We start from the raw sequence: 22,900 nt of genomic DNA on the forward strand, positions 1-22,900 counted from the left end.
CATTGAGTACGTGAACGAACTCGACAGAAGTAATCATACATTCAAATGTTTGCCATGTTATATTATAAATACTTGTACGATATAGCCTATACCACTATTACAGCAGTTGATAATGAAAACAAATATGTAGAAATACAAAATACAAAGTATGCTATCATTTTCGCCGTACCAATTGTCGGCGGTCTCTGATCGAACCATTTTAGTCACGTGAAAGACTGTCGATATACTTTCATTGTTTCTTTCTTTTACAAAAGGGGTGAGGAATCTCTATTTTTTATTATGTTTGGTCTTCATATAATACATCGGCGTTTGTTATCACATGATGTTAGTACGTTGCCATCGAATTGGTGAGCTGTCATTAATATATGATGCAACATAGTTGTAATAGTGCAGACAGTAGTTTGGTGTCGCCTGATTGGCTTGATAGTGCAGACGAGAGTTTGGTGTAGCCTGATTGGATTGATAGTGCAGACGGTAGTTTGGTGTCGCCTTATTGGCTTGATAATGCAGACGGTAGTTTGGTGTCGCCTGATTGGCTTGATAGTGCAGACGGTAGTTTGGTGACGCCTGATTTGCTTGATAGTGCAGACGGTAGTTTGGTGTAGCCTGATTGGCTGGTTAGTGCAGGCGGTAGTTTGGTGTCGCCTGATTGGCTGGATAGTGCAGACGGTAGTTTGATGTCGCCTCACTGGCTTTTGATACGGTGCCATCATGGCGTGGAAGGATGTAGGAGGTATTAGTTTAATGTTATATTTTAAACTATAAGCGGTCTTTACCAGTATCATGCTGCTATTAGTTTGTCACTGTGCAATCACCCAGCCACGTTGCTATTACTTCGGAATGGTGTTCATAGCTTAGAATGAACTTGGTGAGTGACCGTCAGTTTGACTTTGTGCAACGTCTTGGCATGGGTGCTGTTAACTTGACACTGTCGTTAGCTCGGTGTGGTGAAGAGAAGTTTGGTATGGTGAAGTTGGTTCCTTATCTGGTGTCAGTAGTTTGGTATGGTGAAGTTGGTCAATCAACTGGTGTCAGTAGTTTGTTATGGTGAAGTTGGTCCATAAACTGGTGTCAGAAGTTTGGTATGGTGAAGTTGGTTCCTTATCTGGTGTCAGTAGTTTGGTATGGTGAAGTTGGTCGATTAACTGGTGTCAGTATGTTGGTATGGTGAAGTTGGTCGATTAACTGGTGTCAGTAGTTTGGCATGGTGAAGTTGACCGAAGTTAAGTATGGTGTCGGCAATTTCATAGACCGTGTCATACGCGTATGGTGCGCTTGGATTGGTATATGGTGACCGGCAGTGTAAAACAATAAGATTACTTGGGCATGGTGCAGTTAGTTCCGGCAGTTGAGTATACCATCATTTAGTTTGATATGACGCCAAGTCGCTTTGCCATAGTACCAGCAGTTTGATATGTCGTCATTTGAATATGTATGGTACCAGTGCCCGGCATCAGTGTGGTATATATATATATATATATATATATATATATTTGTGGGCGTAGTGCCGTTGCTTTTGCAGGGTAATAAAATCTTTATTTGTGTCATCCTGTGACATGGTTTCGTAATTATTTTCGTGCAATTCTTGAATACTGACGAGTATCAGAGAACATGTTACACCAGGGTTTCCCTAACTTTATCCCTCCACGAACCCACTGTGGATGTCAGAGTAGTCCACGAACCCCCAACTTTTCGAGACACGGTCTGGGTCATTATTATACTATAATACGCATAACAGTTCTTCGTAAAAGATCACGTTCATTGCCTTCACGACGTACTGTCATGCGTACACCAACTTCTTTAAAGTCATGCAGCCTGTGTCTGTTTCATAATTCAGTTAGTATCACATGCACGATACAGTACTACTGTGGCAACATATGCGTATGGAATGCGAAAAGAGTTTGTCGATAGGCAGTGGCGGCGGAACCGGGGGGGCTTGGGGGGCTCAGCCCCCCCAATGAAAAAGTTGAGGGGGCAAATGCATGATAAGCCCCCCCAATATTTACCAAGGCTCCGAAACGTGCATCTGTCCATTTTTCAATGCATACTTGTCGATCTGTCTGATGCACACGTATACTATATAGGTGTAATAATTTTAGTAATTGCTGGGGGACCCTCGGCCCTTCCCCTGGCTATAGACCACATTGTCACCCCAACCGCGTCTTCAGGCCCCGTGAAAAGTGGAAGCAGTGAGTGTGAGTACCGCGGTAAGCGTAACACAACTTCTTAGGCCAATGACTTGCCTCATTTCAGCCAGTTCTCCAACATCCCCTTACTTAGTGGCGGAGCGTCCATATATACAGTCAGGGGCGGATGCCCCCCCCCCCCCTGACGGACTCAAATGGACTGCTGGCGACCTTTTCAGCTTTTCACTACTTTTTACTTATTCGCGATTATTGACTATTTTATTGCACTCTCATATACCTATTGACATTTGTCATATTCTGTTGGTGTAATTTTCCGACAAAATGGCGACGACACCTATTTATTCTCCGTTTATCTGCAAATTAGCAAGGCCCGAAAAGGGTCATTTCCTGCAATCTAGGGAGTATCTTTAGTCAAAAATTTTCTGTACGCTCCGCGCCAACCTGTGGTGGCGCTCCGCTTAGATAGTGTCGAAAGCGCCCCTACAGACCATTCTTGACCCCGCTGACCAATACCCCTAGCTCCACCACTGCCCTTACTACACTCAAAAACGTCTTTGCGAGTACACTACGAGTAATAGCTACTCTCTTAAAACACCATCGCATATTCAAATTACAATATTTTTTACAGACTTTTACGTGCAATCTGAGAAATTGCAGGCTTGAGACCCATATTTTAGGGCTAGGTATTCGCAGCATAAAACACTCGGGAAGTGCCGTTTCCGGCCATCTGGGGGTTTGAAAAAACCCAAAATTTTCTTGTACGCTCCGCGCCAACCGATGGTGGCGCTCCGCTTAGATAGTCTCCACACATTAGCCCCCCCAATAATTTTTCCGTTCCGCCGCGCCTGTCGATAGGTACGATTTTTGTACATTACTAAATGATATGATACATCAGATTTTAGTTCGACAAAAAGTACTCTAGTTTTGACTTTCAGAAACGTCTCGAGAACCCCATGGGATGGACACACTCATACCTTGGGGGTTCATGCATCCCAGTTAGGGAACCCCTGTTCTACACGCTTCTTGGTTGTCATCACGTAGGTTGGTCCACCAGAATGGGTCACTTGTCCTGGTGTATAAGAAGTTGTCCCGTAACAATAAATGAGCTTCAAAATGGTTTCATATTACTGACTACTTTTTAGTAGCCCTGTTCCTAGGAAACTTTGAAGTTATTTTTATACCTGCTTCTGTTTCCGCACCTTCGTGTTGACTTTATTTAATATGAATTCTCAACAGGTTATGACTAAACAAACAGGACAGTTTCAAAAATCTGTCAAGTGATTCTTAAATTAGCCGCAAAGCCGCTTACCTCAAGAAGTATTTAAAGTGTCGTTAAATCAGTATCATATTGACTGTAAGTACTAATTTAAGGCACCCTTCAGGAAACCAAACTAAAGTTCGTGTACTATCTATAAAACGCCAAGGTAGAATGTAAACAATGTTAGTATTGAGTTATCGGCTTGGACTGTGACCTACAAAGTTGTTCCACGGCTGTAATTTTATAAGTGTGAATATGAATAATAGAAAGACGCCTTTAAACAGAAAGGACTTGTTATAAACCACGAAATGTCAAGCAGAAAGTAATGACTTGCTCGAGAAATTGTTTCAGAGTAAAAATGATAGAGTTTCGAGTAAATATCTTTTATACTTTGAAATGATACTGTGTGCTCTTCTTGGAGGAGTTTGTTTTCTTTTTACCCCTACTGTTTGCCTTTCCCCTACTCTACCCAGGGAATTGTTATAACAACTCCCTGCTCTACCATCTCTGCACCACTGAACCATGCCACGGGTAGCCCAACGAGTTCTAACATGTTGTTAACTGTCTTAAATATGTACAATCCCATCTTGTATTTTCTACAAGAGAGACCAAAAGTTTCAACAATCTGCTAAGTGTCATTTATGATAAAATGCAGCCAATACCTGCGTGATGACGTCACCGGAGGAAGACGTATCGGACATGCGCGGTGTTACATATTTTCTTGAAGCTGTCTTGTGTCGTAAACTTAAGTTGATTGCAGGCGCGAAGCCAGTCTTCATAGGGTGACGGGGCAAAGCCAATGTTTTTGTCCCCAGTTAATGGTTCACTGAAATTAATTAACGCTTGCATAGATGATGAGGTTTCATGACACAATGAAGGTTCTATGCTCGGTTATAAATTTGAAGATTTGGGTTTGGGTGGAGGGGGAGGGGGGTTTACTGACGCCCGCACGGCGGAGGGGCCTGTTCTATAAGGTGCCCTCTTCTCCTTGAGAAAATTGGGGGTGGAGGAGGTTCGAGCGGAGGACTTGTTCCCTTGGTCTCAGTAGCTATACGGCGCTATATATATATATATAAACGATGTAACAAGAATACATACCTAATAAAATGTGTGGGTGTACGCGGGTATATTTAGTGGTCATGTGTATACATTTTCAGATGGAAAAAGAGTTAACTCATGAGTAGTTTTCTCATGAGTAAAACAAACTCACCTTATGTACAGCTGTCCTATAGAATCGAACCCAAAACCTCCAAGAAGCTAAATTTCAGTATTTCTTACACTATCGTCTGTAACCGCTCGATCTTATAATATATTCTATTGAATTTGTTACAATCTGCTGCCACCGATAAAGCGAAGCTACGATAAATGAAAGTATAACTCAGCTGTTTGGTTAGGTCTTCAAAATTAATGAAAATGGTTATAAATTGAAAATTCAAGATATTGGGAAGAATTCAAAAAGTCGTGATTTTGGCCAAAATTTGAAAAAAATGAAAATGGTATCACAAAATAGTCAAATTTGGACCAAAAAATATATTAGATAAAGAGTCAACGTTGGATAGTTCTATTGATGTATACCAAACTGCAAGGAAGTACCAATATATCAATGACAGCCATTAATCAATGTTCTGAAAGATAACACATCTACAGAGGGCTTCACATGACCCCAATGTGGTGTGTATGGAACTTAGTATATTGCCAGCCAAATCATGTAGTCAATCGCCCTTAAATAAAGATTCATTTAGAATCTCAAATAAAACAACACATTGGAGCGGGAATGGTTAATATATAGTTTCTTCTTTTACCATTATATTAAATCAATCATCCTTAAAATGGAAACTTTGCTGACAAATATAGTGTAAACCTGCTGAACGTATGAGTAAGAACTAACACCAAAAGTTTGTAGGTTGCTGCGATTCCATCATCAACACAGCGACATTCACTTTACAAACGAGTACGGAATAACAGAAAAATCATGGCATGATACAATCCGTGAGATATAGAAGTTAAACATTAGTTCTGATGTCACATGAAGAACATTTTTTTCATGAAGCAAGTTCTTGATAACCTGTAACTCACCTTTCCTTCAGTTCAACGTATTCCCGTTTGAAGACGTGAACCGTTGAAATGTATTCTTCATCAGTTTTCGGGAGATCATTGCGGTAACCGATCATACAAACGGGTCAATAAGAAACATTGAACGATGAAAACAATAGAAAACGACAGAACAATGGTCCTAATAAGGGGTATGGAGAAGGAAGGAAAGATGCACGTAATTAAGGGCTAATTGAGACGAAAGGGGTGTAGGTGTAGGGTGTATGACATCGTTCTCAGCAGCGGTGCTTAACAAAAGCGAGTGTGGAATGGAGGTATAAATATATAATGAGACAAATGGGGTCATCGAGGAGGAAAGAATATGAGTGTGAATGAACATAATATGTAGTGAGGAATGTATATGGGAAGGAGGAGAGGAGAGCAGGGACAAAAAGGGTTAGTCATTCCATGCATCTTAGATGGTTGAGACTATATATGTGATTGAATGATGGGAAGGCGTTGTATCCTTAATATTTCTTAGCTAAAGCGAACTATATCAGGGTGGTTAGCTGAAAGTTCAGAAACATGTTGGATATAGTGCGTTTGGGAAGGTTGAAATATCCCACAATTAGTCGTAGAATCGTGTCTAGAGTGATATTAATTTCCCCTACACATTGTATGCTACAGGCTCTGCAGGAAGGATTTAAGAACCTGTAGCAATATCGGTCAGAATCATAACATGTCGAATAAGAAATTACAATCAACTACGACTTTATGAGAGATTATATAAGATATAAACATATTTTAATTTCACCCAACAGAGAGGGCCACCATTTCTCCTTCATGCAGCAGTGCTGCAACAACATTGTTTGACAGTTATTCGCAATCCAAGTCTACAACTGATAGTTTCTAAGTTTCGAGAATTTTAATTGCAATTACAATGTTCACTAACAGAAATATTTCAGATTTTTGAAATTGTAAATGTTCTGAAGTATAAAAAACACGATGTACACATATATAAATTTGCGTTTTTTTTTATTCATTTGTTGGAAATACATACAAATGGACTTACATACTTATTTACTGTATATAATATCATAATATATGCTATAATGCATATATTATAAAGCATACCGCAATAGTCTCTCATTGGTTAGAGTTATAACGCTTTTGTCTGTGTTTGTACATATAAACTATATTCTTTATCTCTCGTAATCCTATTTTTTCATCGTGATCAAAGTTCAGGCTCCACAGTAGCATACTGTAACGATGTGTAATTAAGCCAGTAGCATTTTTATGGCTCTATTTATTGGAATAAATTCACGACGGTAACTTTAAAAGGTGTTGCCAAGCATCTAAAGTGATAAAACATCTTAAGTGATAAGACAAAGATGTTCTGTATATAGATGCAAACAAAGTTGGAATTACATGTAAAATGTGCTAATATAATGTAAATATATATATATATATATATATATATATATATATATATATATATATATATATATATATATATATATATATATATATATATATATATATATATATATATATATATAATATAATAACTGTAGACTGGGATGTATAAGTATGGTGTACATCTAAATATGTTAATGCTTTTACCAGGGTATGCCTCCTTCGTTTACATTAAGAGAATGAACACCAAATTAAACGTATTTTACACATCTGTATCCTTTGTACGTATTATGTTCTACCTAATCTTATGTTCATAACAACATTACTGAACACCATCTATTTGTCATGAAAGCAGTTGGCATACTTATACTTACTTCATGTTCAATGGAACAGCAACATAGGGATACTATAAACAGCCTAACATAGAAATTGTATAGGTTAGCACAAGGATCAGACGTTCATGCATAGAACACTTATGCAAGGTAGTTTATACAATCTCACCATTGCTCCGTTGATACGTTCTCTATCATTATTGGTCCACTGTGCCGATGAGACACGTCAACCCCCCAAACAATCACAAATGAATGCGTTAACGCAGCACAAAGTCACGTGACCAGACGTCACGTCACGACACGTGTCACATTACGACACGCCACATACGACATCACATCATAGCACATCACATGACCTCTAATAACTTGTTTGACAGAAAACTTCACTTGATTTTAACTTAAGATATAAATAACATGAAAATTAACCGACTGCTCAACCAACAGTCGATGGAGAGGCTAGAATCAGCTCATAATGAGCTGTTTGATATTAAACTTCACAGAGGCTCGATTTACAAACGAAGATACTTAAAATGACATAATTTTTTATCAGTTTCCACTGTTGTTTGAAAATAAAATCACCGAGTTCAGTTACTTTAAAAAAAAGGACTTTCTTTCCTTTATTTGACATTATCGTTGTTACCGGAAAATTTTCACTTCTCGGCCTGAAACCATGTCTGCATGAGTTGTACTTGTTCTTTCCTGACCAGATACACAGAACACAGTATAGTATAGGTGGTTCACTAACCTTTGTCTAGTATATATTCCCAATTGTAAGTGTGATATCTCACTCGACGTAATTCAGTCATAATCACACGTTCATAGTAAGGAGACTTGGGTGGGGAATTGATCAAGTTGTCTGTTTTTTTATGCCTATGGTGGCGACTTCGAGAAACAGAAGTTTGTGGCTTCGATCTACTTCTCTTGGTTTAAATTGAAAGCACATTTTTGTTCAGTTATGTAAGCCTTATCGGATAGTGTATTTCTATTAAGGGCGATATCACCAAATATCCTAAAATTTTCAACTATACTTCTACTGTCTATACTGACACTGCCACAATCTCTCTGAATTCTGGATGAACGCCAGGAAGGTAATCACGTGCGCAGAAATAAGTCATATGTGCTCTCGACAATGTAACTGCGGCTCTGTATAAAAGCTATGGTATATCAACTGTTACATTGTTGTTATATATATATATTACCCCTTAGGATCAATATAATTAAACTACTCATACTCATTCATCGTCTGTTCGTCTTGTATATAAACTTAAAGAATGTGAAGAAAAATGTATGTGTAACGTTCAACAAAAATATGAAAAAGTAATCATTTTCATTGAAAAATTAAATATTTTCGGGTTTTTGAAATTTTAATATCAATTTTCATCACATCCATATTTTCTCCTGCAGCAAAGAGTAATGAATCTGCCAGCTGAAGACAAAAATTGAAAATTAAACTATTTGCTTAGGACAGAAAATGTTTAAAAAGTATATGAGAGTCATCAATTTGACAACTTGTAATATATTGCATAAATGTTGTACTTATCATATATGTTGATGTTTATCAATTTGACAATTCACGATTAAGTAATAGAATACTTTCATATTATACGAAAAGATTCTTAAGCATCGTTCATCGATGTTGTTTTAAAGAAGAAAGAACAATGTAAAACTACTTTATTTTAAAACAAGTATTTCTCGGAAAATTGCCAAAACCATGGGGAAAGATGAATAAATCGTCACTTAGTTGCCACAACGAGTCGAGTTAAAATGGACAAAAAAATCATTCTGTTTTAAGTGACAATTGTCAGCATACTTGTGTGAATATATTTATATTTTTACTCCACCCGAATCCTTTAAACGTTTACAAGTTAACATTTCTGGTCAATTATTTTTTTTAACTTGAACGTTTTTTACTCAGACGGTTCAAAAGCAGGATTTACTTCGGCTAATGTTTCATCACCAAAGTTTGCTTCACATGCTACGTCATACTTCACAACAGATGGAGCCTTCACTTTGCCTGAGATGGTCTTAATTTCTCCGTTACGTTCCTTCACCTTGATTTCTTTGACCTCATATTCCTTCTGCTTCTTCTCCTCGTCCTCCTTCTTGTCATCTGATTTTTCTTCCTCTTTTTCGTCATCGTAAGGACATTTGCCCCAGTAGAACTTCTTGAGTAGGATATAAATGATGGTTAAAGCAACCCCTTCGAGAGAGGTGAATACGAGAATCAAGTAAGGGAGACGCGTCGCCAAATCCGAGACAGGTTTTTCGTAAAAGAAGTACAGCACTGTTATAGCTAGAACAGCGTTCTGTACTCCGGTCTCCAGGGCTACCGTAGCAGAGCGTTGAGTCGTCTGCCGGAGGACCTTGGATATGAAGAAACCAGCTCCACCACCGACCAGAGGAAATATGATTGCAATCACGAAATATTCCCACGGTGAATCAAAGATGAACAAATTAAATGGTAAATCCGTACATATTAGGATGAGCATGATGACGCCAGAGACAGGCTTGACGTACTTATCAGCAATGTCTTTGAGTTTAGCTTTCCACCAACCCAGAAAGATACCGATGCTGAGCGGTACCACGAGAGACACGAGTTGTATGAAGATTTCCAAGAACGGTGTTCTGATGGTTTCGCCAGCTGCAACGAACGATCTTCCGTAGATGAACAGATTGAGAGGCATCATTGCAAGAGCAAAGAGGGTCGAGAAGAAGGTCATTGTTATGCTGAGGACGTAGTCCACGTCAAGTAGGACGCTCAGGACATTACTGATGGAACCACCGGGACAGGAACCGTCCAAGACAAGACCAAGAGAAGCTGGACCATCGACACCAAATATTTTGGCCAATGACCACGCGGTAAATGGCATGATAATGAACTGACAAAACATACCGATAATCACACCGTACGGTCTACGGATAAGGCTGTATATGACTTTAATATCGGTGGTTATCCCGATCAGGAAGATCGCTACTATCAGGGCGACCAGTACCAAGTATCGCACATAACGAGCCGCGGCTGCTTCCACGCGGTTGACATTCACTGTTTCAGTCCATATAACGTTGGATTCCCCTGCTTGGTTCTCCGCGATCAGTTCAAGATTGCCGATAGTTATCTTCTGGCCAGTTATCAATATTGACAAGACTTCATCATAACTGCTCGCTTCACCTTCCACTCCTTCCAAGGGCGCTGCTGCGATAACAAAATCGCCAGTTACCCAGCGTGGAGTTATTGTAAATGTTCCGGGAAGGGTGATGGAATCGATGGTAATATTCAACCACACTCTCTCATCTATGAATAAAGTTGTTGTCGCATTTGGAGAACTGCTCTGTAATTTGAAATAGTCCTCCCACCCAGTAGGTGCATTCTCCTCCTGGCCATTGCTAGTGTATAGGACCGCAGATATTAGAATGAACGACAACAGGGCAAACGTGGTCGTTCTTGATGCATAGAAAGCCATACTGTTGTAAGCGTATGGACTGTTGTGTGCTAATGTTAGGGACTGCCCCTGAAGGTGAGAAAAGGATCGAAATATATTCGTGAACCAGTATACGTACATATGCGTCATACAATTCCATTTATTTATCAAATGAGTAGTGCAGTGCAAATAAAATATTGAGAAATAGATTATGATAACAAAATTCATATTATAGTATAATATGAAACATAATTATATAACGACTATGAGAATTCGTTTTATCGGAAGTATTTCGGTACTTCGGTAAAATTCCAACGCCCATCATAACAGGAACACACTTTCTTCTAATGTATCAAACCGGTTCATTTGGAACTTTCAACATAATAATAGTACATACAATACACCATAAATTCACAGTCTCGCTCAGTCATAAAGCATCATTTAGAATATATATTTATTAACAATCTTGAAAAATAACACCGACTAAAAGTGTATCGCAACAAAGTTTCAAAGAGGGAAACAAAACGTTCTCAAAAAAAAAAATGGTAAATAATCCAATCAGTGACACTAGCGACTTTGCTATTACTAATTTGTGACATCAATGTGAGAAAGTAACTAGCTAATTTGCATTTCTGTTTATGCGTTTGGTTGGTCAATGTTGCAGCGGCTTTTCGTCTATGGGCACCATAGACGAAATTGGTGAAGTTAAATTCTTACACCAAACTAACCTTTAGTAGTGAGTAGTAATAGGACCTACTGAATGCTCTCAATTTCATAATATTATCGCATGACACTTGTTTTTAGAGTAGAACTAGATCAAAATGCAACTACAAAAAAATCGGAAATGTTTAATTTGTTTAGATAGTTTCTTAATTATTATATTAATATTATTTCTTAATAAGCTAACGATAGAATCTTAGTATCGAGTACACAGTATATCCCAGATATACCAAAGTCATTTGACCTAAAAAGTTGCGGTAGCAAATCAAATATACTTTTAAAAACCGCATAGAAAATCAACTGCATTTGTGTAATTATTTTGGCTTCTTTTATTTACCTATACTCTTTGGTAAAAGTGATTTACAAACATTGAAAACTGAAGCCTGGTGAATCTACAGAGGAGGACGTACCAAAACATATTGAGAGCAAACACGCAAATTTTAAAGTTTGTTGATGACGAGCTAAAAGATGAAGCAAACCCGTTAATCTGAAAAATATCAATTTTTTTTAACTGATCAATACTATCAACTTCGCTGGCATTTTGAAGAAATTTACAGAACGGTAGACATTCATGCGATTTCGGCAATATTTGATCGTTTGTGTTGTTTTTGCTTCTTATTTGAAAGAAGTTAATTCAAAATTCTTTGAACAAAACCTGTCAAATTTATACCTATAAGTTATTTCTCGAACTGCACTACCTACTTTTACAAAGTTGTTTTGTTGTCATTAAGTTAGCAATTTGATATTCAGGTACTAAATACTTTTGGGATTTTTTATATTGAACACATAAAAACATAACTTTTACATGTATTTTGGATAACATGGTGCTTAGTATCCCCAAACCTTTGTTATGCTATGACAAAATTTATATAATATTATCACAAATTAGAACCAGGAGAATAACAAACAATAAAAAACAAAAGAACAGAGAAAGAAAAGGGAAATTATTAATAGTATCGACATTATGGATTGAATGGAATCAACAGGCCTCATATTTTACCCATGTGTCTTCTTTTTTTTTACTAAATAGGACATTATTTTAGCAGATCATTTATTAAGGGATTAATAACAAAGATAATATCTCTCTCTTTATACATCTTTCCATTGTTTGTATATTTCTTATATACTTGTTGGAAGCTTAACCATTAACCTTCGGTTTCTAGAAAAACGTATTTTAATTTTCATGGATGTTGTTCGCTAATACCTTAGTATGTCAATCTCACCCAAGTAGCAAACTTGCGTTAAATAATTCACAAGAGAATCCTTAGTTATTCTTCAACTCATAGTAAATCCACTGTGATTCAACCAGTTTACGGCATGCTGTGGCGTAAATAAATAAGTACAGCAGTAAGCCCAAAATAACCGAGTCAGTAAAGCTTTATATATGGAAAGAATATACAGAGAAATGGTAATAAAAATAAATAAAACAGGGCAGAAGAAGAACCAATGAGTTTGGCTTTTTCTAACTAATTGTTAATTCTGACTAATATAGGGTTTGGAAGGTATTGTCAAAATTATAAGCAAGCTCTTTTGTAACCGTTTCATGAATGCAGATATGACATGCATTTTTTCAGCAAAATTACTATAGCAATATCGCCGCTGAAATGCAAATATCTGAGCACAGACAGTTGAAAAGAAGAATCGCATTACCATGTTAGTGTTTTAATAGCATATTCTTACTTGTATATCTTCTATTTAAATGACATTAATAACAAACCGCTAAAAGCACACCATTTTCAAGTCATCATGAAAGGATAAACTTACCTGTAACAAACGAACCACTGAATTACTGATCAAATATGAAACAACATAAATATCAACGTTTTACTCAAAATCCTTTGTAAGTATCACTCTTGAGATGTCAACGGTAGTTATGAAATTGTCACTCTTGCTCAAAGCGACTCGTTTCTTACTGAGCTATGACTATTCATACTTTTTTTGTGATAGTTATCTTCTGTTCCGTTTTTTTTAACCAATCCAGTTTTATTTACCCACTTGTTAACACGATGTCATAAAAACAAGTATATAATCTACCTCATAGACTATTTGCCTCAATAGGATAATGCGGTATCAAGGTTTAAAGTTGAACTGGATAGGCGGAGTACTTAATTATACACCGAGCTACGACACATAGGCATGTTATGCATAACTTACCCACTCATTGTACCCTATCATGATTTATCGAAACTATAGAAACCAAAAACTTAAAATAGTCGAAATTAAGAACATCAATTAACTGTTCAAAAGAAAATCTGTTTGCATTTTATCCAAGAACTTCAGTTTAAATGTTACGTACGGGTTTATCACTGATGATTGATATCTTTTGTCTTTTTTAATGCTTATTATATGGAAGGGTATCAACAAAGACAGTGCCATAAGTAGTCAAACGTTCGGCACTGTAAGTAGTGCTCTTGAAAAACTTGAAAGGCGTCAGTACTTAACAAAGAACAAAGTTCACCCATGATGGAAAAGAAAAGAAAAGAAAAGAAAAGAAAAGAAAAGAAAAGAAAAGAAAAGAAAAGAAAAGAAAAGAAAAGAAAAGAAAAGAAAAGAAAAGAAAAGAAAAGAAAAGAAAAGAAAAGAAAAGAAAAGAAAAGAAAAGAAAAGAAAAGAAAAGAAAAGAAAAGAAAAGAAAAGAAAAGAAAAGAAAAGAAAAGAAAAGAAAAGAAAAGAAAAGAAAAGAAAAGAAAAGAAAAGAAAAGAAAAGAAAAGAAAAGAAAAGAAAAGAAAAGAAAAGAAAAGAAAAGAAAAGAAAAGAAAAGAAAAGAAAAGAAAAGAAAAGAAAAGAAAAGAAAAGAAAAGAAAAGAAAAGAAAAGAAAAGAAAAGAAAAGAAAAGAAAAGAAAAGAAAAGAAAAGAAAACAAAAGAAAAGAAAACAAAAGAAAAGAAAACAAAACAAAACAAAACAAAACAAAACAAAACAAAACAAAACAAAAGAAAACAAAACAAAACAAAACAAAACAAAACAAAACAAAACAAAACAAAAAAAACAAAACAAAAAGAGAAGTAAAGTAAAGTAAACAAAACAAAAAAATACAACAAATCAAAACAAAACAAAATATAACAAAACAAAACCAAAGAGAAGAGAAGAGAAGAAAAAAAACAAAAAAACAAAACAAAATAAACAAAATAAAATAAACAAAACAAAAGAAATCAAATGAAAAGAAAAGAAAGGTATAGTGACAAAAGAAAAGAAATGAAGAAAGGACATGCAACCTTTTTCTAACGTTTGTTAAGCAGACATCATATTTTCTGGAGTACATACCATATAACAATAAAATATCTATCGCTCGTAATAGCGGCGTTGACCGTCGATAAATTATTGCATTATTTGGTAACAAACATACTTCTTAACCAACCATAAAAATCGCACCCATCGGACAAATTTTTAATTGCTTAAAATTACCAACACGTTTTACGTCATCAAGTCACTTTTATTAGCAAAGTAAAATGTCAAAGACCTTTCTCACAAGTTTAATCTGTATGAACAAGTGTCGTATGATCTTTTAAATTTGAACATAAGTTGAACATCAACGTTTTTCACTTATATTTAGAAATTTAATGACAGAACAAAAAGAAGATAAAAAGAAAAGAAAACAGTTTTGATGTTTGCAGCCAGTTAACACGCCCTCACACGGTGAAAACATTCGACTTTGCTTGTGCTTCATGTTACAATCATGCTATCATGAAGTATATACCTCATTGTTTTAAATTCAAACCAGATACGTATCAGCGATTATCCCCCCAAAATGGAAAATGGAACCTAACTTTAAAGTCTTAATATGCCTCAGATATGTACCATTGACTTCTGAAAGTTTTTTTTTGGTAGGGGAAATCCCAGACCACTCTGCACGTGATTCGGCTTCAACGACCACAAGACCATAAACTCTCCTGGTAAAATAACCGTGAAAATAACCGATTTAGCTAACTGCGTTGAAGGGCATGTTATTCAAGGGTGGAGTTAATAAGGTAGCTCAAAGTTGATCAATTCAGTTGATATGCATGGGAAGTTGAGTGCCGACTATATACTTAACAAGTGTAACTGGATCAGTACGGTATGGATATTAAAATCTCGGGCGGATCTAGGATAATATGAATGAGGTTTTTTTTTCTCAAATCTTTTCTTTTGCCCTGGGTCCCTTGGAGGCGACTCCGATGTAAAGGGGGGGGGGGGGTCTGCGGTTCTCGCCAAGAACAAATTACAATTTTGGACATCAACTGCTGTTACAGGGGGTACAACCCTTCCCCCACCCTTCTACACCGCCTTGACCGCCCCTGGGGATAACATGGATTCAAACATGAATTGCAGGTTCAAAGTTATCTTTAAATGATGCAAATTAAAGTGCCTAAAATGTCATATAAGTGAAAATTTGGAGAAAAAATTATGTTATTAAACATTTTTATTAAATCAATAAAGAATATAGGCTATATTTACCTTGATACTCTGTTTTAGCTATATTCCTGAAATGATCGACCAGTGACTTCCAATTTGCAGTTGCAATGAGAGGTCGGCAAACTCATTAAGTTACAGTAATCTTATCAATTTATCGAATGAAAGTAATAAAACGATGCTGCTTATAGAGGCAAATGATTGGCCCAGGAGTGTGCGATACTGTCCTGTAAGCTGTCGTTTGTAATATCGACCTTTGGAAGATATCAAATCAAGTCCGTGTGTGCTTACAGTGTTGCTGGCAAATCAACACACACGAACACTAGCGAATTTAATCACACAAACTTCTTTCCAGTCCAAGGCATATTTATATTATTTCAACAATAAATGGTAAACTCGGTTAGCGCAACGCTTACCTCCCCCGGGTCCTTCAAATAATAATAATAATAAAAATAAAAATAATAATAAAAATAATAATAAAAATAAAAATAATGATAAAAAATAATAATAACAACAATAACAATAACAATAATACTAGTAATAACAATAACAACAACAAAAACAATAATACTAATAATACTGAAAATATTAAAAAATAATACAAAATACAAACGAGTATAAAATAACGACAGTGAAAAAGAAACAGAAAATAAATTACAATAGTATAAAAAAAATAGCGCAAGGGACAATCGATTAAATAGAGAATAAAAATCATGAGACATAAATAAAAGTCCTTAATTGATATAAGATTTAAACGCAACCCGAATAACGATTTTCTTGCTTATATGACAAATAACAAATAGTCCATTGCATTTAAGTTAGAAGTGCATGGAGCCATATCATATTCATAACTCATAAAATGTATTCGAGTCCGGACTAGTTACAACCATGACGCCGCAGTGGAGCGATCCAAGAAGCCAATTCGACTAGAGTTTTGAATTGCTGGTCCTCAGCCAGGCGTGACCAAACTTTAGATGAGCTCGTGATGACTCTTCTAATTTAAAAGGAAAAGGAGATTAGAAATATATTCCTAGAATATTCAAATGTTTATTTCACATGTATACAAGTTAATTGTTTTGAGAATACTTATTTCCAAATATGACTTATCAAATACATTTAAATAACGTTGAATGTCTTCGTAGAAATGCTTCAAACTTGACTTCGAGGAATTTCAGCTTGTAAATACTGTTAGATATAGCAGAACGTGAGAATGACGTCATACAAAATGGCGCCGTTACTTCTTGCGGCTGTTTGTTAGTATGTTGCGTAATCGTTCACTATGCCAGTCGATTGAATTTTTATTATGTAGTGTCAGTCCGTGTCTTCGTTTTACTTTACCGTATAAATACATTATAAAAGTGATCATACTTTATTTCACCTTGAAAGATGACTTTATAGTCACAGAGAAATTATGTTGATATGCTACGGACCACTAATATGTTACGGTCCTCTAGAAAGACTTCCATCCGTGCAGGTGACACTTTTTGCGACCTTTTAGTTTTTTGAGTAAATATTCATAAATATCAGAAGAGTTCATCAATCAAACTGACTGATAAATATATACAATGTCTATTATACATTCAAAAAGGTCAGCTCCTCAGAAAAACTTGACCCAAACAAAATCGATTTTATTCCCTGAAATAAGGTGTTCTTCGCAATACATTACAAAGTTGTCTTGGAAAAGTGCATGTCGCGGGATTTTAACTTGTGGGATCTCTGGTTTTTTGACAACAATTGACATTGACAATCAGACCTGGACTAAAGAGATGATGTCATTCTTTGCATGTGACACAAAGAAACGTTACCGATTCCATTAGTTTAGCTAATCATCGTCTAGCATCATGTTTTTTTCTCTAGAGTAAGGCAAACTATGTCATCAAAACATGAACTAGCATTGTTCGATACACGTGGCAATTGCCTTTAGTGGAAATAACGACCTTCTTTACCGGTTTCGAACATCTGGACAATCAACGTCCATAGCCTAGTGGTTAGGGTGTCCGCGTACAAAGCGGGAGGCCCGGGTTCGAATCCCGGTGGAGGCTGGAGGTTTTTTCACTGTTCTGGATTTTCCAACTTACTACAATCTCATGATAGAGATAGATATGTATATATATGTATATATGTATATATATATATATATATATATATATATATATATATATATATATATATATATATATATATATATATATATCCCGCCAAGTGAAATTATAACTGTTTCAGCGTAACACTGTATTGTGAATACTATGGTTCATTGTACCACTCAAAAAGCTGTATATATATTCAACAACAAAATTATCGTTATTGATGCGATAATTACGAAATTTTCTTTCAGTTGTCAAAATAGCAAATGGATAAATTTGGTCTTTTGCTCAACGTGAGGACAAATTTTCCTTTCGATAGCTGTCTGCAAGTGAACGTAAAAATGTCAAGATATTGGTGCCACCGCTTACATAAACACGAACATAGGGTTGACCCGTTTCTTAACCCAGACCTTCAACGATATCTCTTGTTTACAGATTGCTTATTGTTATGAGAACGGTCACTTCCAGAACGCATTCTTGCACGATTTAAGGTAACTTTTTCACTTTTAAGGTAAATATGCCATAATTCACTCAGAAATAGACGATCAATTCCAACCACGGATTAAAGTGGACCGACTCTACTTTTAGAAGAAACTGAGATAAAAGAAAACGTTAAACTAGAATTATTAGTTATATTTAAACCCAAGACGCGTCTGTTTAGAATTACAGAATTATTAATTCCTAAAATGTGTGAACCACGTCATAACTATAGGAATTAAACGCTGTTTAAATTAAATTAAAAGCAACAACTCAGTATTTGATGATACGTTTTACTTTGACCATCGACATGAAGTACATATATATACAGATGATATAACAGGTGCGTGGGCATGTTGTTCGGGCTAGGGTGGGAGGAGTAATGTTGTTCTGGTGAGGGGGTGGGAGGGGAATGTTGTTCTGGTGAGGGGGTGGGAGGTGGACATGGGATAATCTGGAAGAAACAATTTAATTTAAAAGGCTTAAAAAAAATGGATATAACGAGTCACTCATATACCTTAGCGATTGAGTATATTCGAATAAACACCAGCCCATGCCACCATATAAATACACGATAAACAAAACACAAACGGACATTATTAGTGTAACTATGCAAGAAATATGGCAGAACTCCAACTGCAATGTATATTTCTGTTGGTGGAGGCGGGGGGGGGGGGCTGGGGATGGGGATGGGGGTGAGAGCGGTGAGGAAGTAGTTGGGTCCTGGCAACATCATTACATGTATTCTAGACATCTTTAAATGTATTTTCTAGACATCCCTAAATGTATATTCTAGACATCTCTAAATGTATATTCTAGACATCTCTAAATGTATATTCTAGACATCTCTAAATGTATATTCTAGACATCTCTAAATGTATATTCTAGACATCTCTAAATGTATTTTCTTGACATCTCTAAATGTATATTCTAGATATCTCTAAATGTATATTCTAGACATCTCTAAATGTATATTCTAGACATCTCTAAATGTATATTCTAGACATCTCTAAATGTATATTCTAGACATCTCTAAATGTATATTCTAGACATCTCTAAATGAATATTCTAGACATCTTTAAATGTATATTCTAGACATCTCTAAATGTATATTCTAGACATCTCTAAATGTATATTCTAGACATCTCTAAATGTATATTCTAGACATATCTAAATGTATATTCTAGACATCTCTAAATGTATATTCTAGACATCTCTAAATGTATATTCTAGACATCTCTAAATGTATATTCTAGACATATCTAAATGTATTTTCTAGACATCTCTAAATGTATATTCTAGACATCTCTAAATGTATTTTCTAGACATCTCTAAATGTATATTCTAGACATCTCTAAATGTATATTCTAGACATCTCTAAATGTATATTCTAGACATCTCTAAATGTATATTCTAGACATCTCTAAATGTATATTCTAGACATCTCTAAATGTATATTCTAGACATATCTAAATGTATTTTCTAGACATCTCTAAATGTATATTCTAGACATCTCTAAATGTATTTTCTAGACATCTCTAAATGTATATTCTAGACATCTCTAAATGTATATTCTAGACATATCTAAATGTATATTCTAGACATCTCTAAATGTATTTTCTAGACATCTCTAAATGTATATTCTAGACATCTCTAAATGTATTTTCTAGACATCTCTAAATGTATATTCTAGACATCTCTAAATGTATATTCTAGACATCTCTAAATGTATATTCTAGACATCTCTAAATGTATATTCTAGACATCTCTAAATGTATTTTCTAGACATCTCTAAATGTATTTTCTAGACATCTCTAAATGTATTTTCTAGACATCTCTAAATGTATTTTCTAGACATCTCTAAATGTATATTCTAGACATCTCTATAGTACATTCTTAATAGAAAATCCAGTATTGTATTTGTCATTCAAATATCGTCCATGCGACCTCAGTCACTTTCATTCATGAAGGTATAAATATAAGGAACGAATAATCTTTTAGGTCACTGAATTAATTGTATTGTTTTCTATTTTTACCTCTCGTACTTTTCTCCTTTGTTATTTCATTCATATGATTTAATACGATTGTGTCATTTTCAAGATTAGGCTACGCGAACCTTTACTTATTTCTGTCCATTTTCGCAGAACTCAAAATAACATTTCAAAGTATGCGAGAGTATCCTTATCAATCAAGCAAGGCCTTCACATAAATTTGATAACTTTCTTCTTTTGGTTTTATTTCACGAATCAACTTACTAAAAGGTCTCATAAATTTATCTTGACCTGTATCACAGATGTAGAGCTAAAAGTTTAGATATAAATTTTTAAAATCATAACAAATTGAATGGATATTAAAAGATTTATTAAAAGCCTCCGAGTTTCGTACTAAAGCCATTGTAGTACGGGGGTACGAATTGTATATATATATTCCCAAAAAACGTCGGGCTAAAATGACTATAATTCACTTCAGCGATATCCATAACTGCATTCTTTGTGAATCTTTTTTTCAAGTTTAGTCGTTGTTGGGTTTAAGCCAATACCGTACTAGTTCTCTGACACTGTTTCGTAAACTTTACGAGGGCAGTGAAGTAAAGTTGGCAATGTTTTATCAGCTTTCACAGATCGTGCCAATTATACGAGAATATGCTTTGCAAAGTATTTTCAGTCAATTATTCCGACAGTCTCTATACAATCATATCCTAAACGTACACTAATACTCTACCCCCTCCGCCCCTCCCCCTCCCCTCCCCTCCCCTCCCCTCCCCTCCCCCTCCCCTCCCCTCCCCTCCCCAAACCAATGGGGGTTCTATATGGCAGGGGCATTGATAATTGGGACAGAGGGGGTAGTGACCCCAACGGGGAGGGGGGGGGGCAAAAGTAAGGCTTTTTCAGACCAATAATTATTAGTGGATGTACACTACGCAAAACAATATATACGATAGTTGCAATAGTTTTGTGTTCAGTGATCTAACCAGTAATTATTAATATTTTAAACACCTGTATGGAATAATAATCTTCGAACAGCTTGTTTAAACGTCATACACATCGTGCAGCCTATAAGACGTGCCTGAGTCAAGTGACATTAGTGTTAGAAATATATATTGTTCTGAAATAAATGCAAATACAGGAGTATATTTCAACCCCTCCCCCCAACCCCCGCCCACCACCACCACCCCTCGAAGCTTTTGTAACTATAGAGATGCGATCCACGTCAGTGTTTGATCCTCCAGCAGGGTCAAAGAGAGTGTCAGAGTATTTCATACAGGCTGCCTCATAATCTGTAAATATAATAAGTTTTCGACCGTTTTTCTGAAAAGTTCGATAAAAAGTCATATTTTCAACATATTAAGTCAAACTTTTGCAGCAAACACCGAAATCGTGCAATATGTTATGGATGTCGACCGTTTGCTACCCAAAGTTGCATACTTTACCCTTACTTAGTAACACTTTCATCCTGAAGTTCAAGAGAATTTGACACTTATGAGAATGAATAGTTAATTTAAAGTTTAAGGTAAATATTTACAATTTCGTGGAAAATGTGGAACTTTTCGAGGATATAGATGGAAGTATGAATCATGGTAAAGGTGAGGGTAAACTACTGTTAAAAAAAAAACAAGAAGTTTAAACGTCTCTCAACTGATCACATATGCGATGTGTGTATCACTTATTCAGCCCCCAGTTATTCAGCCCCCAGGCTTGAATTTTTCAACAATTTTATACAAGTGATATAATGGAAAAGTTGATATGATAAAACAGGGAGAGTTATATTAACTAAATAGATAACGTATCCTACAATGTATGTACCTCTCCGTCAATCACGCTCCGGATGAGTGTAGGCTGACAGTTTTCCAGTCAACCTAAAATGGAATTCGGCAAAATGATTTCGGTTAATCACATTATAGCAGGTACGTGGAGTTATTCAACGTTAACCTTTCAACTTTAAGTACATTCTTCATTTCGCAATAACAGACGGTATTGAAATCAGAGCGATAACTTATGGTTTGTAAGTCATTAATTACGTCACAAAAGAGACATTCATGACACATTGGTGTTTAACAGATATGGAAATCTTGAAATCACACAACAACAGTAAAAAATAATTATTATAATAATAATAATAATAATAGAATAATAATAGAATAATAATAATAATAGAATAATAATAATAATAATAATAATAATAATAATAATAATAATAATAATAATAATAATGATGATGATGATGATGATGATGATGATGATGATGATGATGATGATGATGATGATGATGATGATGATGATGATGATGATGATGATGATGATGATGATGATGATGATGATGATGATGATGATGATGATGATGATGAGGAGGAGGAGGAGGAGGAGGAGGAGGAGGAGGAGGATGATGATGATGATGATGATGATGATGATGATGATGATGATGATGATGATGATGATGATGATGATGATGATGATGATGATGATGATGATGATGATGATGATGATGATGATGATGATGATGATGATGATGATGATGATGATCATGATAATGATGATGATCATGATCATGATGATCATGATGATGATCATGATGATCATCATCATCATCATGATGATGATGATCATCATCTTTATTCCCAAAGAGTGT

The 22,900-nt window shown here is 35.6% G+C and overlaps 1 protein-coding gene across 1 annotated transcript; it reads right to left on the reverse strand.

Moving 5' to 3' along the window:
- Positions 1–8,696: 8,696 nt before the first annotated feature.
- Positions 8,697–13,249, reverse strand: LOC139967315 (ileal sodium/bile acid cotransporter-like). Its single transcript, XM_071970978.1, has 2 exons — positions 13,088–13,249; positions 8,697–10,693 (listed from the first exon to the last, which is right to left on the reverse strand). Exon 2 carries the CDS (start codon positions 10,643–10,645, stop codon positions 9,092–9,094), a length of 1,554 nt encoding a protein of 517 aa, XP_071827079.1. The 5' UTR covers positions 10,646–10,693; positions 13,088–13,249; the 3' UTR covers positions 8,697–9,091.
- Between the last annotated feature and the right edge of the window lie 9,651 nt (positions 13,250–22,900).

This window comes from Apostichopus japonicus, chromosome 5 (genome assembly GCF_037975245.1).
Source record: "Apostichopus japonicus isolate 1M-3 chromosome 5, ASM3797524v1, whole genome shotgun sequence".
NCBI classification, from domain to species: Eukaryota; Metazoa; Echinodermata; class Holothuroidea; order Aspidochirotida; family Stichopodidae; genus Apostichopus; species Apostichopus japonicus.

Excerpts from the sequence above, each read along its gene's own strand:
- LOC139967315 (XM_071970978.1), bottom strand. The coding sequence starts at position 10,645 with ATGGCTTTCTATGCATCAAGAACGACCACGTTTGCCCTGTTGTCGTTC.